The 19,630-nt window shown below is 36.3% G+C and overlaps 1 protein-coding gene across 1 annotated transcript in view; it reads left to right on the forward strand.

Annotated features, from left to right (window-relative positions):
* The first annotated feature begins 3 nt into the window (after positions 1–3).
* The window catches only part of arhgap10 (Rho GTPase activating protein 10), a 72,874-nt gene continuing 53,247 nt past the window's right edge, over positions 4–19,630 (forward strand). Inside the window, exon 1 of the mRNA XM_048196669.1 lies at positions 4–580. Coding sequence (XP_048052626.1) covers positions 427–580 — 154 coding nt within the window. The 5' untranslated portion in view covers positions 4–426. The remainder of the gene's footprint in view (positions 581–19,630) is intronic.

Below are 19,630 nucleotides of genomic sequence, written 5' to 3' on the forward strand. Positions count from 1 at the left end.
AGAGAGCCAAGCGTGATGACGTGATGCCAGAAAAAGCCCAACAGTCCTGCACGCGCGGCGGGAGGAGACTCGCTCGCGCTCGACTGTCATTCGCGGACCAAAAACCTGACTGGACATTATTACCTTTATTTCAACAGATATCCGTGTAGCGTCTAACTATTTTATTTTATCTTGCGAGAGTTGAATCCTGGGACATACTTACACAGGAACAAGTTTACTTGGAAAGAGTTTTATTACCAAGAGAAGTCCCGACACGTTTGGTCTTACTAAACTATACGAGGACGCGTTAGCAGATCTTTTTTAGTACAGCTTTCCGTTCATTTTTTAATTTTGTTTCTTCATTTGACCAGTTTTATTCATTCGCTGGTCGCTTTCTTACGGGATTTAAACGCTAGCTAGTCAGTAAACTAGCTGAATCCAGTAAAAATGGGTTTACACCCGTTGGAGTTCAGTGAGTGTTACCTGGACAGTCCTGCTTTCAGGGATAAAATCAAAGCTCATGAAGCAGAACTGGACAAAACCGGCAGATTTATCAAAGAGCTATATAAAGATGGAAAGAATCTCATCAATGCCACAAAACGTAAGTGTCAAGTCATTTTATAATGTGTGCTTTAGATGAAATTTCTAGCCATTCAGTCAACATGTGGATCCTGTCTATGTGAAATGCATATATGTGACATAATCAACCCAATTATTATCTTTTTTTTTTTTTTTTTTTTTTTTTTCTTTTTTTTTAGTTGTTATTGTGTCAAGGTCACAATGTCATTCCTATTTCCACTTATGCGCGATACTTTGCTAGAGTAGTTTTGCTGGTCTCGAGTGCAACATGGTTCATTTGGTGAAATGAGCTTGCGTGGCATAACGTTTGCTGACGTTATCCAGTTTTTGGGGGGTTATGATTTACATGAACTATGTGTCCCAAAAGTGTGCAATTTGATCTGTTTGCATTAGGAATTTTTTGCAGCACTTATGTAGGCCTAAGTTAAAAGGCCACATTACTGAGTCAATATTCAGTTCAGACATCTTCATTTGAGGCTTATCACCTCTGTCATGTGACCCTCCCCTTCACCTCCACGTGTAAGGCCTATTGTAAACATTTTATGTCTCTTCCCATTTATGCATTCATTTTTCTAGAGTTTAGAAACAGGGCAGAACAAATTGTCTAAAAATAAAGCTTGCGTATTACGCCCTGGATGTTCAGACCTTTTTTGGACTTGTTTGAATTATTAGGATCTGCAGTGTCTGGGTAGACTTATCTTTACTGTGAGTATTTGTTCTGATAGCAGTACATTTTTGTACAAATGAAAAAAAGATAGACCAAAAGTTTTTTTTTAGGTGCTTGATGGTTTTATGCTGAAGCAAGTTTTGTCTGAATGTTTAATATTCTGTGGTTTGTTCCTCTTTCTTTTTTCAGCCCTGTGCATGATGCACAGTTTTTGTCACAGCTTCTAGATAATGCTGCACTGTAAATATGGCTAAATTAAGGGTTGCAAGGCAGTCTCATGATACATAAGCCCACACATCCACAGCCCACATAATAATTATGGATTGCTTAGCTTAGTTTTATTTGGCTTAAAACATAGGAAGCATAAAGCAATAACCAACAACCAATAATAACACATTATAGATGAACCAACCATTTGGAGAGGTTGTTTTAGGTAACTCACGAGTTTCCATCAGGAGTAAGATGAGAAAAACAAGCAAATGCTTTTTATCTGCTGTTTTGTTCCCATAATGTTTTGTAATTTTAAGTGATGTCATTCAGCAGGTATCATATTCAGTTGGTGCCTGTACTTAAAGGCACAATATGTAAGATTTTTGGATTAAAATATCCAAAAACCACTAGAACAATGTTAGCCTATATATATTTGTTTACATGTGTACTTGCATTATCCCAGGGGGGTATTCCAGAAAGGAGGTTATGTGACATACCTGGGTATGTTTAAGAGTAAGTAAGCAGATAACCTCAACTTTCGGTTCCAAAAACGGAGGTAACTTTTAGGGTATGTAAGTAACCATAGCAACTTGCTCTCTGAACATAACCTGCTCCGGAGTTAAAGGGTTAGTTAGTTTAAGAGGAATTCAGATGCATGTTATATTATCAATATGGTTATATTAATGTATCTAAATTTGTTATATAGTTACAGTTATATACACAATGTTATGAATGTATTTTATTGTCATCTCACACATGGATCTGCTTTTTATCCTTTATAACAGGACATTTTCTATGCTATAATTTCTATAATAAAATACATATTATATATGTGATATCTTATTTAATAATTAGCATCAAACAATATTAAGAATAAAAAATGATTGCATAACCACCCAATAGGTGGTGATGTGCACCAAGTAGGTTATGTAAATCGCCATTAAACAAAAGAAGAAGAATGAAGTAGAATGGCGCGCTTTTTCTTAGCGTCTGTTTCCATGGTGAATCATTGATTCATCGCTCTGTTGAGAATGTCTTGTGTGTTTACCGGGAACATACTCTGGGTTTGCTGAACTTACTCCCGGACGCATTTTTGGAACCAGCATACCACGAGTAAGCAAGGTTTGGGTTAATCAACCGAGAGTTCAGGGTATATGTGACAGTAAGTTAACCCTGCTTTCTGGAATACACCCCTGATGTCTCCAACAATGTTTAAATCCAGAGAAAGCAGCTATTTTAACTAGGGCTGGGCGATATATCGCATGCGATTTTCACGCGCATTTCGTCAGTAAAGCCGGTTCCCTGGTTGCCGCTAAATCACCATCACCTGCTTTCAAATGGAGCGGCATTTAATAGACAGAGCCGTAGATCACTGACAAGCTACGCAATATTGCGTTCATTATCGCAGATGAATCGCCTTCGATAATGAACGCGATATTGCGTAGCTTGTCAGTGAACTACGGTTCTGTCTATTAAATGCCGCTCCATTTGAAAGCAGGTGATGGCGATTTAACGGCAATCAGGGAACCGGCTTTACTGACGAAACGCCCATGACAATTGCATGCGATATATCGCCCAGCCCTAATTTTAACCAGTGTAATGGCCCATGTCACTGTGTTACCCTCGATTTCCGGTTTTACTTCAGTAAATGGAAACACCAAAGATGCTAATATATTATGCGTTTTATTAGACGGGTGAGCAACTGTTCGGATACCTTTATCGATAGAAAACTAATCTTTGTTATATTGCTCAACACGGTTATTCTTATTGTTTGAATCTTTTGTTTTCTTTATTTACTGTGAGTAACATGTTTGTACCTAAAAAGTAAATCGGACAACACTACTTTGTCAAGTGGCTAACATAGATAAAGAGCTTTATTTGAGGAAGAGCTTTATTTGTAGTAACAGTAGTACAGCATTTTCTCCATCATACAATGTTTTAAAATGAATTCCATGCCATCCACCGAGTGAACACACTGTTACACACAGAGTTTTAACACACTGTATTATTAGTATGATTGTTTTGACCAAGTAAAACAGTTACCCCACAACTTTAATTTGTCAAATAAAGTGGCCTGTAATTCAGCACTTGCAGCTGTTTCATTAGAATGAAATAAAATAATGTGAATTTAAATGATCAAACATAACTGTAACAAAGTTCAAGCTCAGGGAAGAAGGAGGCCAACATGAAACATAACTTGAATAGTAAAATATGCATAAACAACAATACGAGCGGAGCAGCAGGAGCCAAAGAATACTTTTGTAAAGTTGAAAATAATGTTTATAAACCTTTGAGAAATGCATTATATTATAATAACTCTTGAGTGGTGGGAGTATGCAAAGATGCAAATTATGTTGTTGATAGGGTCACGATTTAGGATGGGCAATTCATATGGACTGCAAAGCTCCTGGACTTGACAGAAATCGTACCCCAGCCCACACAAAAAGTGTGAAAACGCCTTTAGTTAACATCTTATCTTTGGTTGTACGCTCAAGTAAATAGAGAAAACTGCAGCTAGCTTACAAATTAGATGTGCTTCCATTTAGATGATCTGAATTAACATTTTGTTATTAGCAATGTAATTGAAGTATGCATCCTTGTAACAGGCAGCTTCTATGGCCGTTATTCCGAATTATTGTGTATTACGGAATTAAGCATTTCAATATCTGTGTTGGTCAGCTTATTGTCTATAGTAGCAAATGACATTTAACTGTTTTTTATGTTTTGTTGGCAACAAAATTGCGTGACAATTTTGGCATAACTGAATATTATACAAACAGTTGGTCACCATGTTTAACTTGGCATGTATGCATGCTTTGATTCACTTTTCACTGGCATTTGACTTTCTGAAGCAGGATTTATCCAGAGTATTTCTTGATGTTGTAGCGATTGGCTTTGCCCCAGTTCTCACTGCTCAATTGACCTCAACATTATGGTCTCCTATACAAATACCCATGCAGTGACCTAAGAACATTTTACTGCAAAAATGGCCAATTAATTCATGGTCATGAACAGAGAGAATCCCTGCAGAGAACAAATTGGGACTCTGATAGGCAGTAAAACATAAAACTTAAAAAAGCAAATGCCCTACATATTGTATTGTGTATTATAAGGCATGTTAAAAGTTGATAAGGTCAGATGCCTCAAAATCATTGTAATATTTCATAAAGACGCTGTTCAAAAAGCTTGTTTTATATTTTTCAGAAAAAGTTTCTCAACAGACAGGAATCCTAGTATCATTCTTTAAAGTGACATTCAAGTGTCATCTTAAACAGTATTGGCCGTGTCCCTGAGGCAAATAACCATGAAAAGGTCGAGTTCTTTCACTTGTGCTTGTTTTTCTTGTGGTTGTGAAATCAACCAAATCACTTGTCTTATGTGTACTGAAATTCTTACAAGTTTGATAGTGGTTCAACGGGTCACAAAATTCACGGTTTGGATCATATCATGGTTATTAATTAACGGATTGGATAATTTTTCGGATCAGCACAAAAAAAAAAAAAAATTACTTAGCCCACTTTAACTACTCAAGTGAACAGACTGTGAAAAGAACAAATGCTATACACCAATTACAAGCATAGATAAATACAACATAAAGTTACAAATAAAGCATAAGGTCTAACTCTAGTATTAATTGATATGTTGCTAAAGTTCTAAATTAAATTTGTTCATCATATAAAGCACGCCACTTCATAAGACAAGAATCCACAAATTCATCTACATAGTCTGAAACTAGGAAAGTTTTACTATAACTCTAGCCTTGATGCCTAATTTTTCCACCTTTTGAAAGTCTGGGAGGATGCATTTGGCCATGGAATCCTTGATTCAGAGAGATGTGTGACAACCAGGCTGTCAGCTGCTGTGAAACAGGAATCCCTCAGTGGATGAGATGGACTCAGAGGATGCGCTCCTGTTTTTGTCCATTTCCTCTGCAGAGCAGCCAGTCTTTGTCACACAACCTCTTGACCTGTCCTCGTATCCTCCCCTCTCCCCAGGGGAGATGTGATCCTTGTTCGTCACTGTTCATAGGAAATAAATAGAATGCACATCAGCTTCTGCAGGATTTGTTTTTACTCTGCTAAAACATTAAAATTATTTTCACGTTTCAGGATACTGGAAGCAGAAAGCTGTACACTGATGTCTTCAAAGCAAAACAAATAGACTAGTCCTCCACTCTATGTGTCATGTTTTACATTTTATAAGTGTCTGTGAGATGTTCTCAACTCATGCCAATGATTCAATTTGCCAAAAATCTAAGTTATCCAAATGCATTGTCTGCCAAACATCATCATAATGATTAAAACAGAATTAGAGTGGAGATGAGATCATGCAAGAGGAAAGTTTACTTTTTTAGGAAAAGAAATGAGTGAAATGAGTTTCATGTGTTGTGCAGATGCTGTGCCATACTCCAGAGAACAGCAAGTTTTATTGTTGGTGTTTTTATACAAAAGATCATCCCCATAGGCTTTAGTCAAAGTAGACACTATTTCATTGTACCCAAATAAAAACGAGGGTGGGAGAGACGTATAGTCCATTCAGTGGGTTGTTCTGTATCAAGGTATCAAGGACTTATGTCACATCTAAACAGAATTTAATTCATTTATGTTTTTGTCCGATGGAAATAAGGCAGCACTATATATCTGAATTATCAAAATTAGGGCATAAACATCATAATCACAATCATTTTTGGTCAATATTGAAATCACAATTATTTAACACAATTATTGATGGTCGATATGATCAAAGTCTTAATTCACAGTATGAGTTTTTTTAAATATCAGTGAAATTATCAATATCAAATGTAAAATAACAGTGCACATTAGTGCTTACTGTACACATTAAATATAAATTAATCCTTATTAAACCTACTTAAGTTATTCAGTCAAGATCAGTGAGTGAATCCAGTATAGCCTACTGTTTTTTTAACTGTGCATTTACATGAGACATAACCCACTGTGTTTATGTGAATACTCTCCAAAAATAGGCATTTTACTTTTTTTTTTTTTGTACACATTTAGGCGTGTATCCAAAGCCCATCAACCCGACTTGGAGCATGCACAAAAAAAGCTACCTGGGGAACAGGGTCTCTTTTCCGGCTTAATGCGCTTTTAATGACACCGTTTAATAAAAAACGTACTGCAGATTAGGAATGGTAGACTGCAGTTTACAACACTCACTTATTTGGCCGTCGTTTTGATGTACAGGATAGTAAAAATTCCGTCATAACCAATTATTATCAGTCATTTTAATTTTTAGATTTAATGATAATAAGATGTTTAATAGTTTCTTTTTTTTCATCCATATTTTCATTTTTACAGGATAAGCAAATGGGCCTAGGCTATGCATTTATTTCAATTATGAAATGAAAGGCTGTGCATCAATTTTCAGTTTTCATCTTGAACAGTTGTCGCGGATCATGAGTGAACGCGATCATCCCATTATTTCCTCTTTACTACTTTACAGAATGAAATAAACATGAATGAACATCAGAAAATATGTTGTAACTTAATCAGTTCAATCAGTGTTGGAAAGAATGTCACGTAACATAGAAAAGCCATTCGTTGACCATAACTGGTAGTCTTGATAGTCAGCAGGAAAAATAACAAAACAAACCATTTAAAACAAAACAGACTGGATTAGAAACTTTATTTAAAGGTGCCCTAGATTCAAAAATTGAATTTACCTCAGCATAGTTAAATAACAAGAGTTCAGTACATGGAAATGACATACAGTGAGTCTCAAACTCCATTGTTTCCTCCTTCTTATATAAATCTCATTTGTTTAAAAGACCTCCGAAGAACAGGCGAATCTCAACATAACACTGACTGTTATGTAACAGTCGGGGTATACGCCCCCAATATTTGCATATGCCAGCCCATGGTCAAGCCATTATACAAGGGCAAAATGTCTGGATCTGTGCACAGCTGAATCATCAGACTAGGTAAGCAAGCAAGGACAACAGCAAAAAATGGCAGATGGAGCAATAATAACTGACATGATCCATGATAACATGATATTTTTAGTGATATTTGTAAATTGTCTTTCTAAATGTTTCGTTAGCATTTTGCTAATGTACTGTTAAATGTGGTTAAAGTTACCATCGTTTCTTACTGTATTCACGGAGACAAGAGAGCCGTCGCTATTTTCATTTTTAAACACTTGCAGTCTGTATAATGCATAAACACAACTTCATTCTTTATAAATCTCTCCAACAGTGTAGCATTAGCCGTTAGCCACGGAGCACAGCCTCAAACTCATTCAGAATCAATGTAAACATCAAAATAAACACTGTACTTATGCGATTAGACATGCTGCATGACGAAAACTTTGTAAAGATCCATTTTGAGGGTTATATTAGCTGTTTGAACTTTTTTTATGTTTAAGGCAAGCGCAAGCTCTTGGGGCGTGGAGCACGAGATTTAAAGGGCCACACACCCTGAATCGGCTCATTTCTAATTATGCCCCAAAATAGGCAGTTAAAAAAATGAATAAAAAAAAAATCTATGCGGTATTTTAAGCTGAAACTTCACAGACACATTCAGGGGACACCTTAGACTTATATTACATCTTGTAAAAAAAAGTTCTAGGGCACCTTTAAGTATAAGTATTATAAGTTTATTATTATAAAATGGACTTAAATTGGGTGCTTGCCTGTGTGTAATCAAACGCATCATTTCCATTTTACTCTAGAGACTTAGCTCATGCTCTGGAGCGCGAGGACACACTGGAGCGCACTCGCCACCAACAGGGATGGGAATTACAGTTACAAGTTACATCAGCCTCAGCGTAATCTGTCAAAATGACGGACAGCCTTCATATTTTTCCGTCACTGCAAAAAAAATTCAGTAAATTTTCGGTTAATGCAACCTCTGTTCATACGGCTCCAGGGGGTTAATAAAGGCCCTCTGAAGCGAAGCAATGAGTTTTTAAAAAAAAATAAAAATACCCATGTTTAAAATTTTATAAACTATAATAACTAGCTTATGGCAGATGGTCATACGCATCGATTTACGCCAGAAGAGTAACCTCTGACGCAACGTAGGATGTAGGACGTAGCAGTAGCGTTAGCTTGTTTCGTGTTTTGTTTTGGTCAATATGTCATTGGTCTGGTCAGGGGTTACTCTTTTGCCGATGTGTACGGAAGCTAGTTATTACACTATATAAAGTTTTAAATATGGATATTTTTCTTACAAAAAACCCTCGCTTTGCTTCAGAAGGCCTTTATGAACCCCCTGGAGCCATATGGATTACTTTTATGATGGATTGGGCTTCAAAATCTCACACCCCCTTCACTATCATTTGCTTGAAAGAGGATATATTTTAATATAACTCCAAATGTGTTTGTCTGAAAGAAGATAGTCATATAGGATGGCTTGAGGGTGAGTAAGTCATGGGATAATTTTCATTTTTTGGGTGAACTATCCCTTGAAGTTTGAGCTTTTAGTGAGGAATGAAAGTGCACCGCTGTGAAGGAAAGTGTGATGGATGCGGCAGCGGCACAATAATCATTTTAACTCAATTATCTTGTATTTTAAAATCAAAAATCAATTATGAAAATCACTCACTGCTCTTGACTTAATAACTTTTGTTGCTTTAATAAGAATCGGTGTATATTTATTAATGCAGTGAAAACTATGCAGTGTTTGATTTTTAAAATTGGTTATTCAGTTTCTGTTTTGTCTTTGTCTTTGAATGCTACTGTTAAACAAATCTAACATAGTCCTACTTGAAAAACTTAAAGCACTTTTAATTTCATTTGTATCTTTGTTTTATTGTGTTTGTCCTATTGTTCGTAATTTGCATCCTTGTTCTTGTTTTTGATAACAAAGATGAAGTACAATAACAAAAAAATTGACCACCCCTAGTTTGAGGTGTGTTTGTTTACCTGGATGTTCTTGGTGTTAAGTGTTCAGGTTAATATGACTATATTAACAAGCTGGGCAAAGTTGGTGGTATTTGAATTGTTTGTTTATTTACATTAGGGATTTTCAGTCTGTTCCTGGAGCCTCTCCAGCACTGCACATTTTCAGTGGCTGCATCCAAAATCTAAGGTAGCTCTACTTGTTTCCTTGCTGCCCTATCAGACAATGTTTTTGCAGGAAGGCACCTCATGAAAATGATTTTGAACAGACTTCTGAGGCAGCGTAATGATTTAATGATGTACTGCAAAAAAGTGTGAGCTTTGGTGATGACTAAGCATATATTTAAGCACTACAGTTAGTAATTTCTCGCTATAAATGGCATCAAAAGTGGAAAACAATGGTCAAAAATGTACATTTACACACAAACTGACCACCAACCAGAACTTTTTTAGATGTCATCTTTATTTTTTAGCTCAACTGTCACAGAATGGAAAGCACAGGATTGTGTGATATCAAAGGCAGCGAAGGATACATCTATGCCTTCAAAAATCAATCATATGAAGGTATCTCAGGAGACAGGAAGTGAAGCTAACGTTGGATTTGGATGTGCCTTGATGCCTTCCTACCTTGGAATGCATCCTCTGAAGGCAGCATTTTTCAGTTTTCAGATGAGGTAATGTCTCCCTTATTAAACACAGCTGATCAGCTGTGAGATCAGCTAGTACTGCATGACCTGATCTAGGTGTGTCTAGTAGAGAGACGTCCAAAATGCACATTGCTGGGAGGCTTCATAAACAGTTTGAAACCCCTGGTTTACACTGACATTAAAATAACACTTACTCTTTATGTAATGCTACAGTAAAACACTGCTGTTCACTTTAGAAGTTGAAGGGGTGCTTTTTCTCCCAGAAATAATGTGAAACGTATGTTGGTTATATCGTTTTCAGTTCCATTCATGTTCCATTGGCTGACTGATCAGCAGTCAGGTACACAATAGTACAACCCATTGAACATACTGTATCCCCTTCATTTGTATTTACATAACATTAAAGGGATAGTTTACCCAAAAATGAAAATCATTTACTCACCATCATGTTGTTCCAAAACCCATAAGTCTTTTATTCATCTTTAAAACACAAATGAAGATTATATATATATATATATATATATATAAAATGAAACCTTCTCTTTAATTGTTGATATGTAAATAAAAGCTTAAATTAAAGGTAGGGTAAGCAATTTCAGAGAGGCTAGCAATAGCAAGCTATCTTTGAATGCGTAAGATCCCACCCTCCCTTCAGAGCGCTCTCTAAAGCATCACCTACTTCAAAACACACGAACTTGTACAGCCAGAGCAGAGTCTGCAAAGCATTATGAGAGACGACGTAACATTACAATATTAATGAACGTAAACAACTTAAAGAGCTCTGTCTTTTACCACCTGAATGCTGCAGATTCAGAGTCTGAGGATGTGAACCGGTCCGAGTAGAGCGGCACAGGTTGCCATCTCTTAATTACGGTAGTTATGGCATAACGCAGCGTAGACCCATTGTTTTGGTTGAGGAGGAACTGTAAAAGATGGCTGCTGTTTGATTGTGGTTCTCTGTGACTGTCTACCACTCTACATAGCCTTACAGAATGTGCTGATGACGTGTCATATCTGAACTTCATTTGTGTTCCGAAGATGAACGAAAGTCTTACGGGTTTGGAACAACTTGAGAGTGAGTAATGACAGAATTTTAATTTTTGGGTGAACTGTCCCTTTAAGTTTGAAGGTTGGTTGGTGACACCAAAAAGTAATTAAAGGGTTAGTTCACTTCTGAATGAAAAAGAAACGGAAAGCGGAATGGTGGAAGCACTTGCAAGCCGATCATTTGTGTTTATAAAGCATATACATTGTTTGTTTTTTTTAGAAAATGACAGATCGTTTTGCTAGATAAGACCCTTATTCCTTGTCTAGTATCGTTTAAAGCCCTTTGAAGCTGCACTGAAACTAATTTTAACCTTCAACCGTTTGGGTTCCATTGAAGTCCACTATACGGAGAATAATCCTGGAATGTTTTCATCAAAAACCTTCATTTCTTTTCTACTGAAGAAAGAAAAACTATGAACATCTTGAATGACATGGCGGTGAGTAAATTATCAGGAAAATTTTATTTGAAAGTGGACTAATCCTTTAACCTTCTGTTGAGTTATGCTTGATGACTCTCCTTTTTGATTTGCTTAGTACACTCTCTCCAGAAATTTTACGTCAGTTTGTTCTAATGAATTAGCATATGTTCTTCCACTTTTTCACTTTTTGTTCTTCCAAAGATTTGTTGTGGCCCTATCAGTCTCAAGTGAGTTTTCAAAACCAAAGACTTCTATCTCAGTTCAGCATGTAGACGTGTTGCGGCCCTGGAATGACTGCAGTGGTATTCCACAGAAATGATCATATCTCTAACGCATTCATGGAATTAATACTGATACTGAGCCCAGAGGGTTGAGAGTGATGTCATGCTCGTCAAAAAATATTGTGCTTAATAAACTTAGAGATGTTTAAGCCAAAAGAGGCCTTAGGGGAAGAAAAGAAAGAAAGAATGAGCAAGGGAGAGAGGGGAAGAACAGAGGCCTGGAAAAGATCAGTGAGTGGAACAGGAAAGATTGGACAAAGAGATGGCCGTGTAAACACAGTCATGCTCGTAATTTAGCTTGATGTTTAACTGTGCCCTCAGTGTCATATCGGAGCTGTTATGAAGAGGACACAAGTCTTAATGTTTTGGTCCATGTAGTCCTACTAATATGAAATTTTACACTCAATTAAAGGGGAAACATTATAAATGAAACTTACTTTACAACCACAGATAAGGTATAAATAAATAATGTGTAGTTGTACACGTCAAGCTTTTCTTGCACTTTTGCTGCCTGTCAGGTGGCCTACTTTGCATACACAAGCATGTTCTAACACAGATTCAAACAATACCTTGACATGTGCCAATTTGTTTTGGCTAGTTTTTATTTGAGGAATTTTGTTTATAATAGGCTGTTGAGTTTTCACTTATTGGCACTGCAATGCCTACTGATTCAGTTGATTTTAATAAATATGTCTATATTGGTTAAAGGTGCCCTAGATTCAAAAATTGAATTTACCTTGGCATAGTTGAATAACAGGAGTTCAGTACATGGAAAAGACATACAGTGAGTCTCAAACCACATTGTTTCCACCTTCTTATATAAATCTCATTTGTTTAAACGACCTCCGAAGAACATTAGCATGTTTCTAATGTACTGTTAAATGAGGTTAAAGTTACCATCGTTTCTTACTGTATTCACGGAGACAAGAGCCGTCGCTATTTTCATTTTTTAAACACTTGCAGTCTGTATAATGCATAAACACAACTTCATTCTTTATAAATCTCTCCAACAGTGTAGCATTAGCCGTTAGCCACGGAGGACAGCCTCAAATTCACTCAGAATAAATCATTAACATCCAAATAAATACTTTACTCACATAATTCGAAGCATGCATACGAGCATGCAAGATCCATTTGAGGGTTATATTAGCTGTGTGAACTTTGTAAATGCGCTGTAATATAGTCAACAGCTCGTGTGGCAGGGAGCACGCGATTTAAGGGGGCGGCGCCGAGTGTAAATCAGTGCATTGTTAATGATGCCCCAAAATAGGCAGTTAAAAAAATTAATTTAAAAAAAATCTATGGAGTATTTTGAGCTGAAACTTCACAGACACATTCAGGAGACACCTTAGACTTATATTACATCTTGTGAAAAAGCATTCCTGGGCACCTTTGGTTAATGCTGATAAAGTGAACACTTAAGTAAAGTTTAATATGCAATGATCTTAATGTGAGATAAACACATCACATATATAATATGAGTACATTGCATATATTTTTCAGCGGCATTCAATGTAGGATTTGACTGTTTGATTCATAGATTAAGTCTATTTCAGATGGATCAATCAAACAGACATTGACTGTCCTCTGGGGGTTTGGCAGACTAGTTGTCTGTTACAAAATATCAATAGATATACAAAATATATATATATATATATATATATATATTTTTTTTTTAAAGATACTTTTTGGCAGTGAATGAAATTTAAAACTACATTTCTCTCACAATGTCCACCATCTTGTATTCATTCATGAATAATAAAAATGTTAAATTAAATGATCATGGTGAAAATATATGAATTAGTAAACTGTGTGGACTTCTCTTTGTCTTTGCAAAAAGTCTTTGCACTAAAACTACCTTAACTCTGTCCTGTTTTTTAGTTATGCATAAATAAGAGTTAATATAATTGTACTTTAACCTGGGCATTCTGTGTATTCAAACATGGGTTGTTATCAGTCTGGACATTACGCTGCTTCTTGCTTCCATTAGCATTGAATTTTCCTCTCCTGTCAATCATAGCGATATTAATTCCTTTGTGTGAAATTGTTTGTTCTTGGGATTTAGCTACTTATAATATATTGTTGAAATTTCAAAACCATTGTTTAGAGGCCGAGAATTGTTTAAAAGACCACCAGTTGAGTGACATTTTGAGACTGTGTGAACCTGAAGAATTCATGTCCCTCATCTTCATTAGTTCAGAATGGACTTGACCTGAACCTCCATCTATTTCATTTTTACTGTCATACCCCACATCCCATTGCATACTTTGTTACACAACCCCTTCACCCTTGAGACTTTGGTGCTCTTTTAACCTGCACTCACAATTTAGCCTAATAAATGTCTCAGTTTCTTTCTGTCCTTTTTTTCCAGTAAGAGGAAACTGAAACTCAATTATTTAAGTAATAGATGACTAGTAATAGTAATAGATGGGCCTCTTGCGTTCATAAGGGAGATCTTGGCCATTTCCAGTATTTCTCCCAGCATGCCTTAAAAGGACTTGTTTGAGAGCACTGGGGAATGTCTGTGCTGAAGATTGTGCTGGTATTTATTTCAGACCTTTTATTATTAATCTTCCTGGAGTTTCATTTCCATTGCCAACCGGTGACTCTTATCTGTTTTGTGCAGGTACTAATGATGTACATTCATCTGCAGGGACTGAATTTTGGCATGAGATCGCGGGTATTGCGCATAATTTTACACATTCCTGCAGGTTTCACACTTATAAAGCAGGATATTCCCGCAAGAATTTATGCACTATTGTAGGGCTGCACGATATATTGAAATTGTTTACGTCCGAATGCCGGCTCAGTGGCCAAAGCTGATCACATGAGCAGCACAATGCATGCGTGTGATGCTGACGCAGGAGTCGGCCAATAATGAGTCGGCGTTCTGATGTAGAACCTGGAAGCGCTGGACGTAAACAACGAGAATGAGAATGACACAGAAGAGAAGATATTGTTGAATAAAGTCGTTATTTTTGTTTTGTTTTTGCACACAAGTATTCTCATCACTTCATAAAAAATAAGGTTGAACCACTGCAGTCACGTCGACTGTTTGAACAATGTCTTTAGTTCCTTTCTGGACCTTTAAAGTGGTGATTATATTGCATGGATAAGTCATATACCTTTCGGATTTCATCAAAAATATCTTAATTTGTGTTGGATAAATGAAAGTCTTATGGTTTTTTTTTTTTTTTTTTTTTTTTTTAGAAGATAAAGATTGACATGTAAAGAGCCTATGATGTATTGATCTGCATTTTTTTTTAATTCAAGAGAGTGGTCCAGTGTCCACATCAGCAAACTATATTACGCTACAGAGGTGACAGCCAATGAGTATTCTCTCTGATGTTTAGTGAAACACAGCAAGTAACATAATTTCAACATGGTGAAATGCATTAAGGGAGTAACCCGCTCTATACATAATTAAAACGCTTTTTTATAGAACAAACATTTTGAGTACTCATGTGTGTGTACACCATTCACATGATTCTTAAAAAAAACCAAAAAAACATTGTATTACTTAATGTGTATAAACATTTCATTGGACCTCTACATAAACAGAAGTTATTGACAACCAGCCTAATTTCTCTTCATCAGGTTTCATGAGTCAGCCTTTGAGTAAGATAGGGTCATTGTTTTCCCTTATATCTCCAAATCATACATGCAGTGGGCTAGTTGGTTTAGATCTGCAAGAGGCATACTGAGCTAAAGCACACATGTGGGTCCAATCAGGACGTCATTGTGAATGACATCACTTTCCAAAATGAAGTTTCTGTTTTATATTCAGTATGTGACTCAATGGGGATTTCTGGGTGAACATGTAAATTCAAACCAGACTGCTCACAAAATCTTAATCAACAAAAGTACTAGACCCTTTGTAGGTGGGTTTTAAAATCAGAAAAGGCATGATTTCAGTTTAAGGATAACTGATAACTTATTGAACTAGGTCTGATGCCATGTAAGTGCTGTCCATGAACTGAAATGGATGAATTACTGAAATTCTCTTTCCAAGCACTAAAGACACAAAGGTATTTCAGAAAGACTGCCCATGCCATTACTGTAAATTGCTCAAGATAATAAGCATTTGCATAATGACAAGTTTCCAAAAGTTTTTTTCTAAGTGCCCATTACTCATTGGTTCACAGTGCATATGAATGATTGCAGTGATTAAGACTCAGACTGGGTGTGTGTCTTTAGTCCAGAGGCAGTTCTGCTGCTGAAGTGCTTGTCTTTATTTCTTGGAAAAGAAAACTGTGACACTATGTTTTGGAATCCTTGTACGAAATGCCTTTGGGGAATGTGTAGCAGAAGAATACCTCACTGTCGTGTCACATTGACTGTACCCTGTTCTTACAGTATTGCATTTGCCCAGATGCGTGTTTTCCTGTGATAAGCAATAGGAGGGGCACACCCCCCCCCCCTTTCTGGTTTCCTGGGCTCAGTGATAAAAACTAGATGAACTAAGATAAACCACACATCATTGAAATGTTTTATATTGCTCTGTCATAATAAGATCAGCTAATATTTCTGTAATGTATTTTCTGCAATGTTAGTGCAACACAACTGATGTTTCATGCATAATTAATCAGGAAAGAAACAATTAAAACTCGATAAACCCACACATGAGATGAGTAACTCGGCCGATGCTGTGTTCAACCATACAAGACAGTTCAAACGGTACACAAATTACAAAGGAGTGAGAGGTGTGTCTCTTGCTAGACATTTATGTGTAATCAGACACTGAGTAACACTGTTCTGTTACACAACATAGGCTGAGACAGTGTCTTTTATGTTTGTGTGCGTCTGTGTGTTTGTCCTGCTCGGCCGTCTGTAAACCTGCTTGTCAGAGAGGAGAAGGACATTCCTATTTTAGCTAACTTTAACTACATGAAGAAATCTTTGGCAAAACGCTTAAACGCTGAAGATGTTAGGCTAAGACATTTCACCAGAACCTTTCAGATAGGGCTGTGACGGTGGCAAATTTTTACTACCGCGGTGGTAAATCACCAACAACCGCGGGTGTTGTGGGGGGGGGGGGGGTTGTTTATATATTTTAGAGGTTGCATTAGACTTGCGTTTCGCCGTCATTTTGATGGACAGGATCGTAAAAAAAAAATCCATCATAATCAATATTACCCGTCATTTTAATTTTTATATTTTAATAAGACATTTTATTCACGAACTTACAGGATAAGCAAATAGGCATAGGCTTGCATTTATTTATACTATGAAAAGAAAGTTGATCAAAGACAAGCTGCGTCACTTTCAGTTTTTATCTTGAACTCTTGTCACGGATTGTGAGTGAATGCGATCATCCTTTCCTCTTTACTACTGTACAGAACGAAATAAACATGAATGAAAAAAAAAAAAAAAAATATGATGAAAGATACAGTAGCTTACCGAAATCTGTACCACGTCAGTTCAGTCAGTGTTGCAAACAATATACCTCAGAAAAGCAATTTGTTGACCATAAACCTATCCGCTTGTTAAGTCGTGACGTAAGGAACGCCGTTTCCGGGTCCAAGCCTCGACTCGTTTCACTTGAGAATGCCATCTATTTATTCATTTTAAACATCAATCATTTTAAAAAGTTAAACATTTTAAATACTTACAGTCTACACAACAGTCTCCGTGCTTGCAGCGTCACAGATATTAATATTTTAACGATTTATAAAAGTTGAATCATTGTCTGGCCATCTGGAATTTTGGTATGGAAATAAAGGTTATAATTATATATTTTTTGTAGTATTACACCACATCGTGTATGTATATTAGCACCATTTGTTGTTTTCTTGTGGTATGAGATAGAGCGTTAGGACCCGGAAGCGCTGCCGCGTGACGTTAGACTTAACAACTGGATCGTAAGCAAGAAGAAAAAAAAAAAAAAACTTAATTAAGCATGCATAAGTAACTTTATCATTATACAATTTACTTAAACTGTGTGCTCCTCTGTGTGTAATCAAGCGGATCGTTTTTATTTTATTCTGGAGACTGAACTCGCGCTTTGCTGCCACACTGGAGCGCACTCACCACCTACTGGACAGGGGTGGGAATTACAACAAGTTTACATACAAACTACATAATCTGTCAAAATGACGGACGGGCTGCAGATTTTTTCTGTCACTGCTAAACAAATTCCATCAAAGACGGAAAATTTTCAGTTAACGCGATCTCTGAGATATATAAATATATATTACATATGACGTCACACTACCGCCGGTGACACTCCACGGCCGCGGTGGTGGCGCGGTTGTCATGCCTACCGTCACAGCCCTACTTTCAGAAACACTGGTGATGACTTGTGAACTGGTCCATTTTGGTTGTTGTCTTGTTTCCCTGGGGGGAAATCTAAATGATGTGAATTTTACTTGCGTAAAATTATCTGCCAGTGGGGTAATAAAAATAATCTTAATGCAAATGGAAAACAAGATTATTCTGAGTGTCTAGTGCAAATTTACACTAAACTCCGAGGTTCCTGTCAGAAAAAAAGTTTTCCTCCACCAGCATCACATAGTGACCAGTGTCCGACCTTTAACAATTTAATATTTTTTATATAAGGTAATCAACTAAAAAAAAAAAAAAAAAAAAAAAACTTTTTTATAATTTCCCTTAAAATAATAATAATTAGTGTAATGTTTTACTACACTGAATTTGTTATTATTATTATGTATATATTAGGGCTGCACGATTTGGGGAAAATGTCATATTGCGATTATTGAGGTCAATATTGCGATATGCGATAGCGATATAATAAACAAATAGTATCATGAGTCATCTTGCTTGGTTCTCTATGAAAATACACACACAGATTACTGATAATGCTTAAATGTGTATTTCTTAACTCAAACTAGCAACAACAACAAATAAATGCACAGTGTTTTCAAATTAAAATATTTTTACACAATTAAATAATAACACCTTTGCATTACTGCAAACTTGTTATAATCCCATTTAAGATGTTTGTTTCTTTACTAATCTGTGGTTCAACGGATCACAAAACTCACGGTTCGGATCACATCACGGTTATGACGTCACGGATCGGATAATTTTTCGAATCAGCACAAAAAAAAAAATTGGGGGATGGGGGTAACTTAACTTTGCATGTATTACTTAGCCCACTTAAACTACTCTGATACCACAGCATAAAATACTAGCCTAAGTAATACATTATTAAAGGCAAGTGAACAGACTGTAAAAAGAACAAATACTGTACACCAATTACAACAAGCATAGATAAATACAACATAAAGTTACAAATAAAGTATAAGGTCTAACTGTAGTATTAATTTTCATGCACAGAAATGTAATAATTAAATGTAAAATGACACTGGTCACTGTATAAATTTAACCCTCTACAGCACAGCGTTGCCCTCAGGCAATGGAAAGTTTTCTTAAGCCCTATGTTTAGTAAATATTTCTTTAAATGATATCAACCAATTAGAAAGGTCGAGAAAGTACCAAATAACAGTTCAGTAAGGTGTTGGAGTCAATATCAAGCACCATTTAAAGGTGGGACGTCCTGTTCTGACACATGGTCACAGGAGCACATGGTGTGAGAAGAAGGCAATATTATTTGCTTTAGTAATCTTATTTAAAATGACATGAACTGTACATAAAAAATATGTGTGTGTGTTTGAAGGTGTAGAGAAGCCTTTTGTCAGGTTTTATGAAGTTTTTTTTATTTTGCATGTTCAGAAATTCAGTTTTTCTTTTCGTTGTGCGATAAGGGGTACTTTTTGAGGAGGTTTTAGAGTATACCTCTCATCGGCAACAATGTATTATAAGAAGGGAAGATGCAAGATTCCTGGGTGTGCAGGAACACCCAAAGTGATGTGCAAAAATTGTAACATACACCACTATGTCACAGCAGCGAAGAAGTGCTTTTTGAAGTTCCGTACAGAGTGAAATCTTATTACATGAAGTACATTATATTGCATAGC

Source organism: Megalobrama amblycephala, linkage group LG7, assembly GCF_018812025.1.
Source record: "Megalobrama amblycephala isolate DHTTF-2021 linkage group LG7, ASM1881202v1, whole genome shotgun sequence".
Classification (NCBI taxonomy): domain Eukaryota; kingdom Metazoa; phylum Chordata; class Actinopteri; order Cypriniformes; family Xenocyprididae; genus Megalobrama; species Megalobrama amblycephala.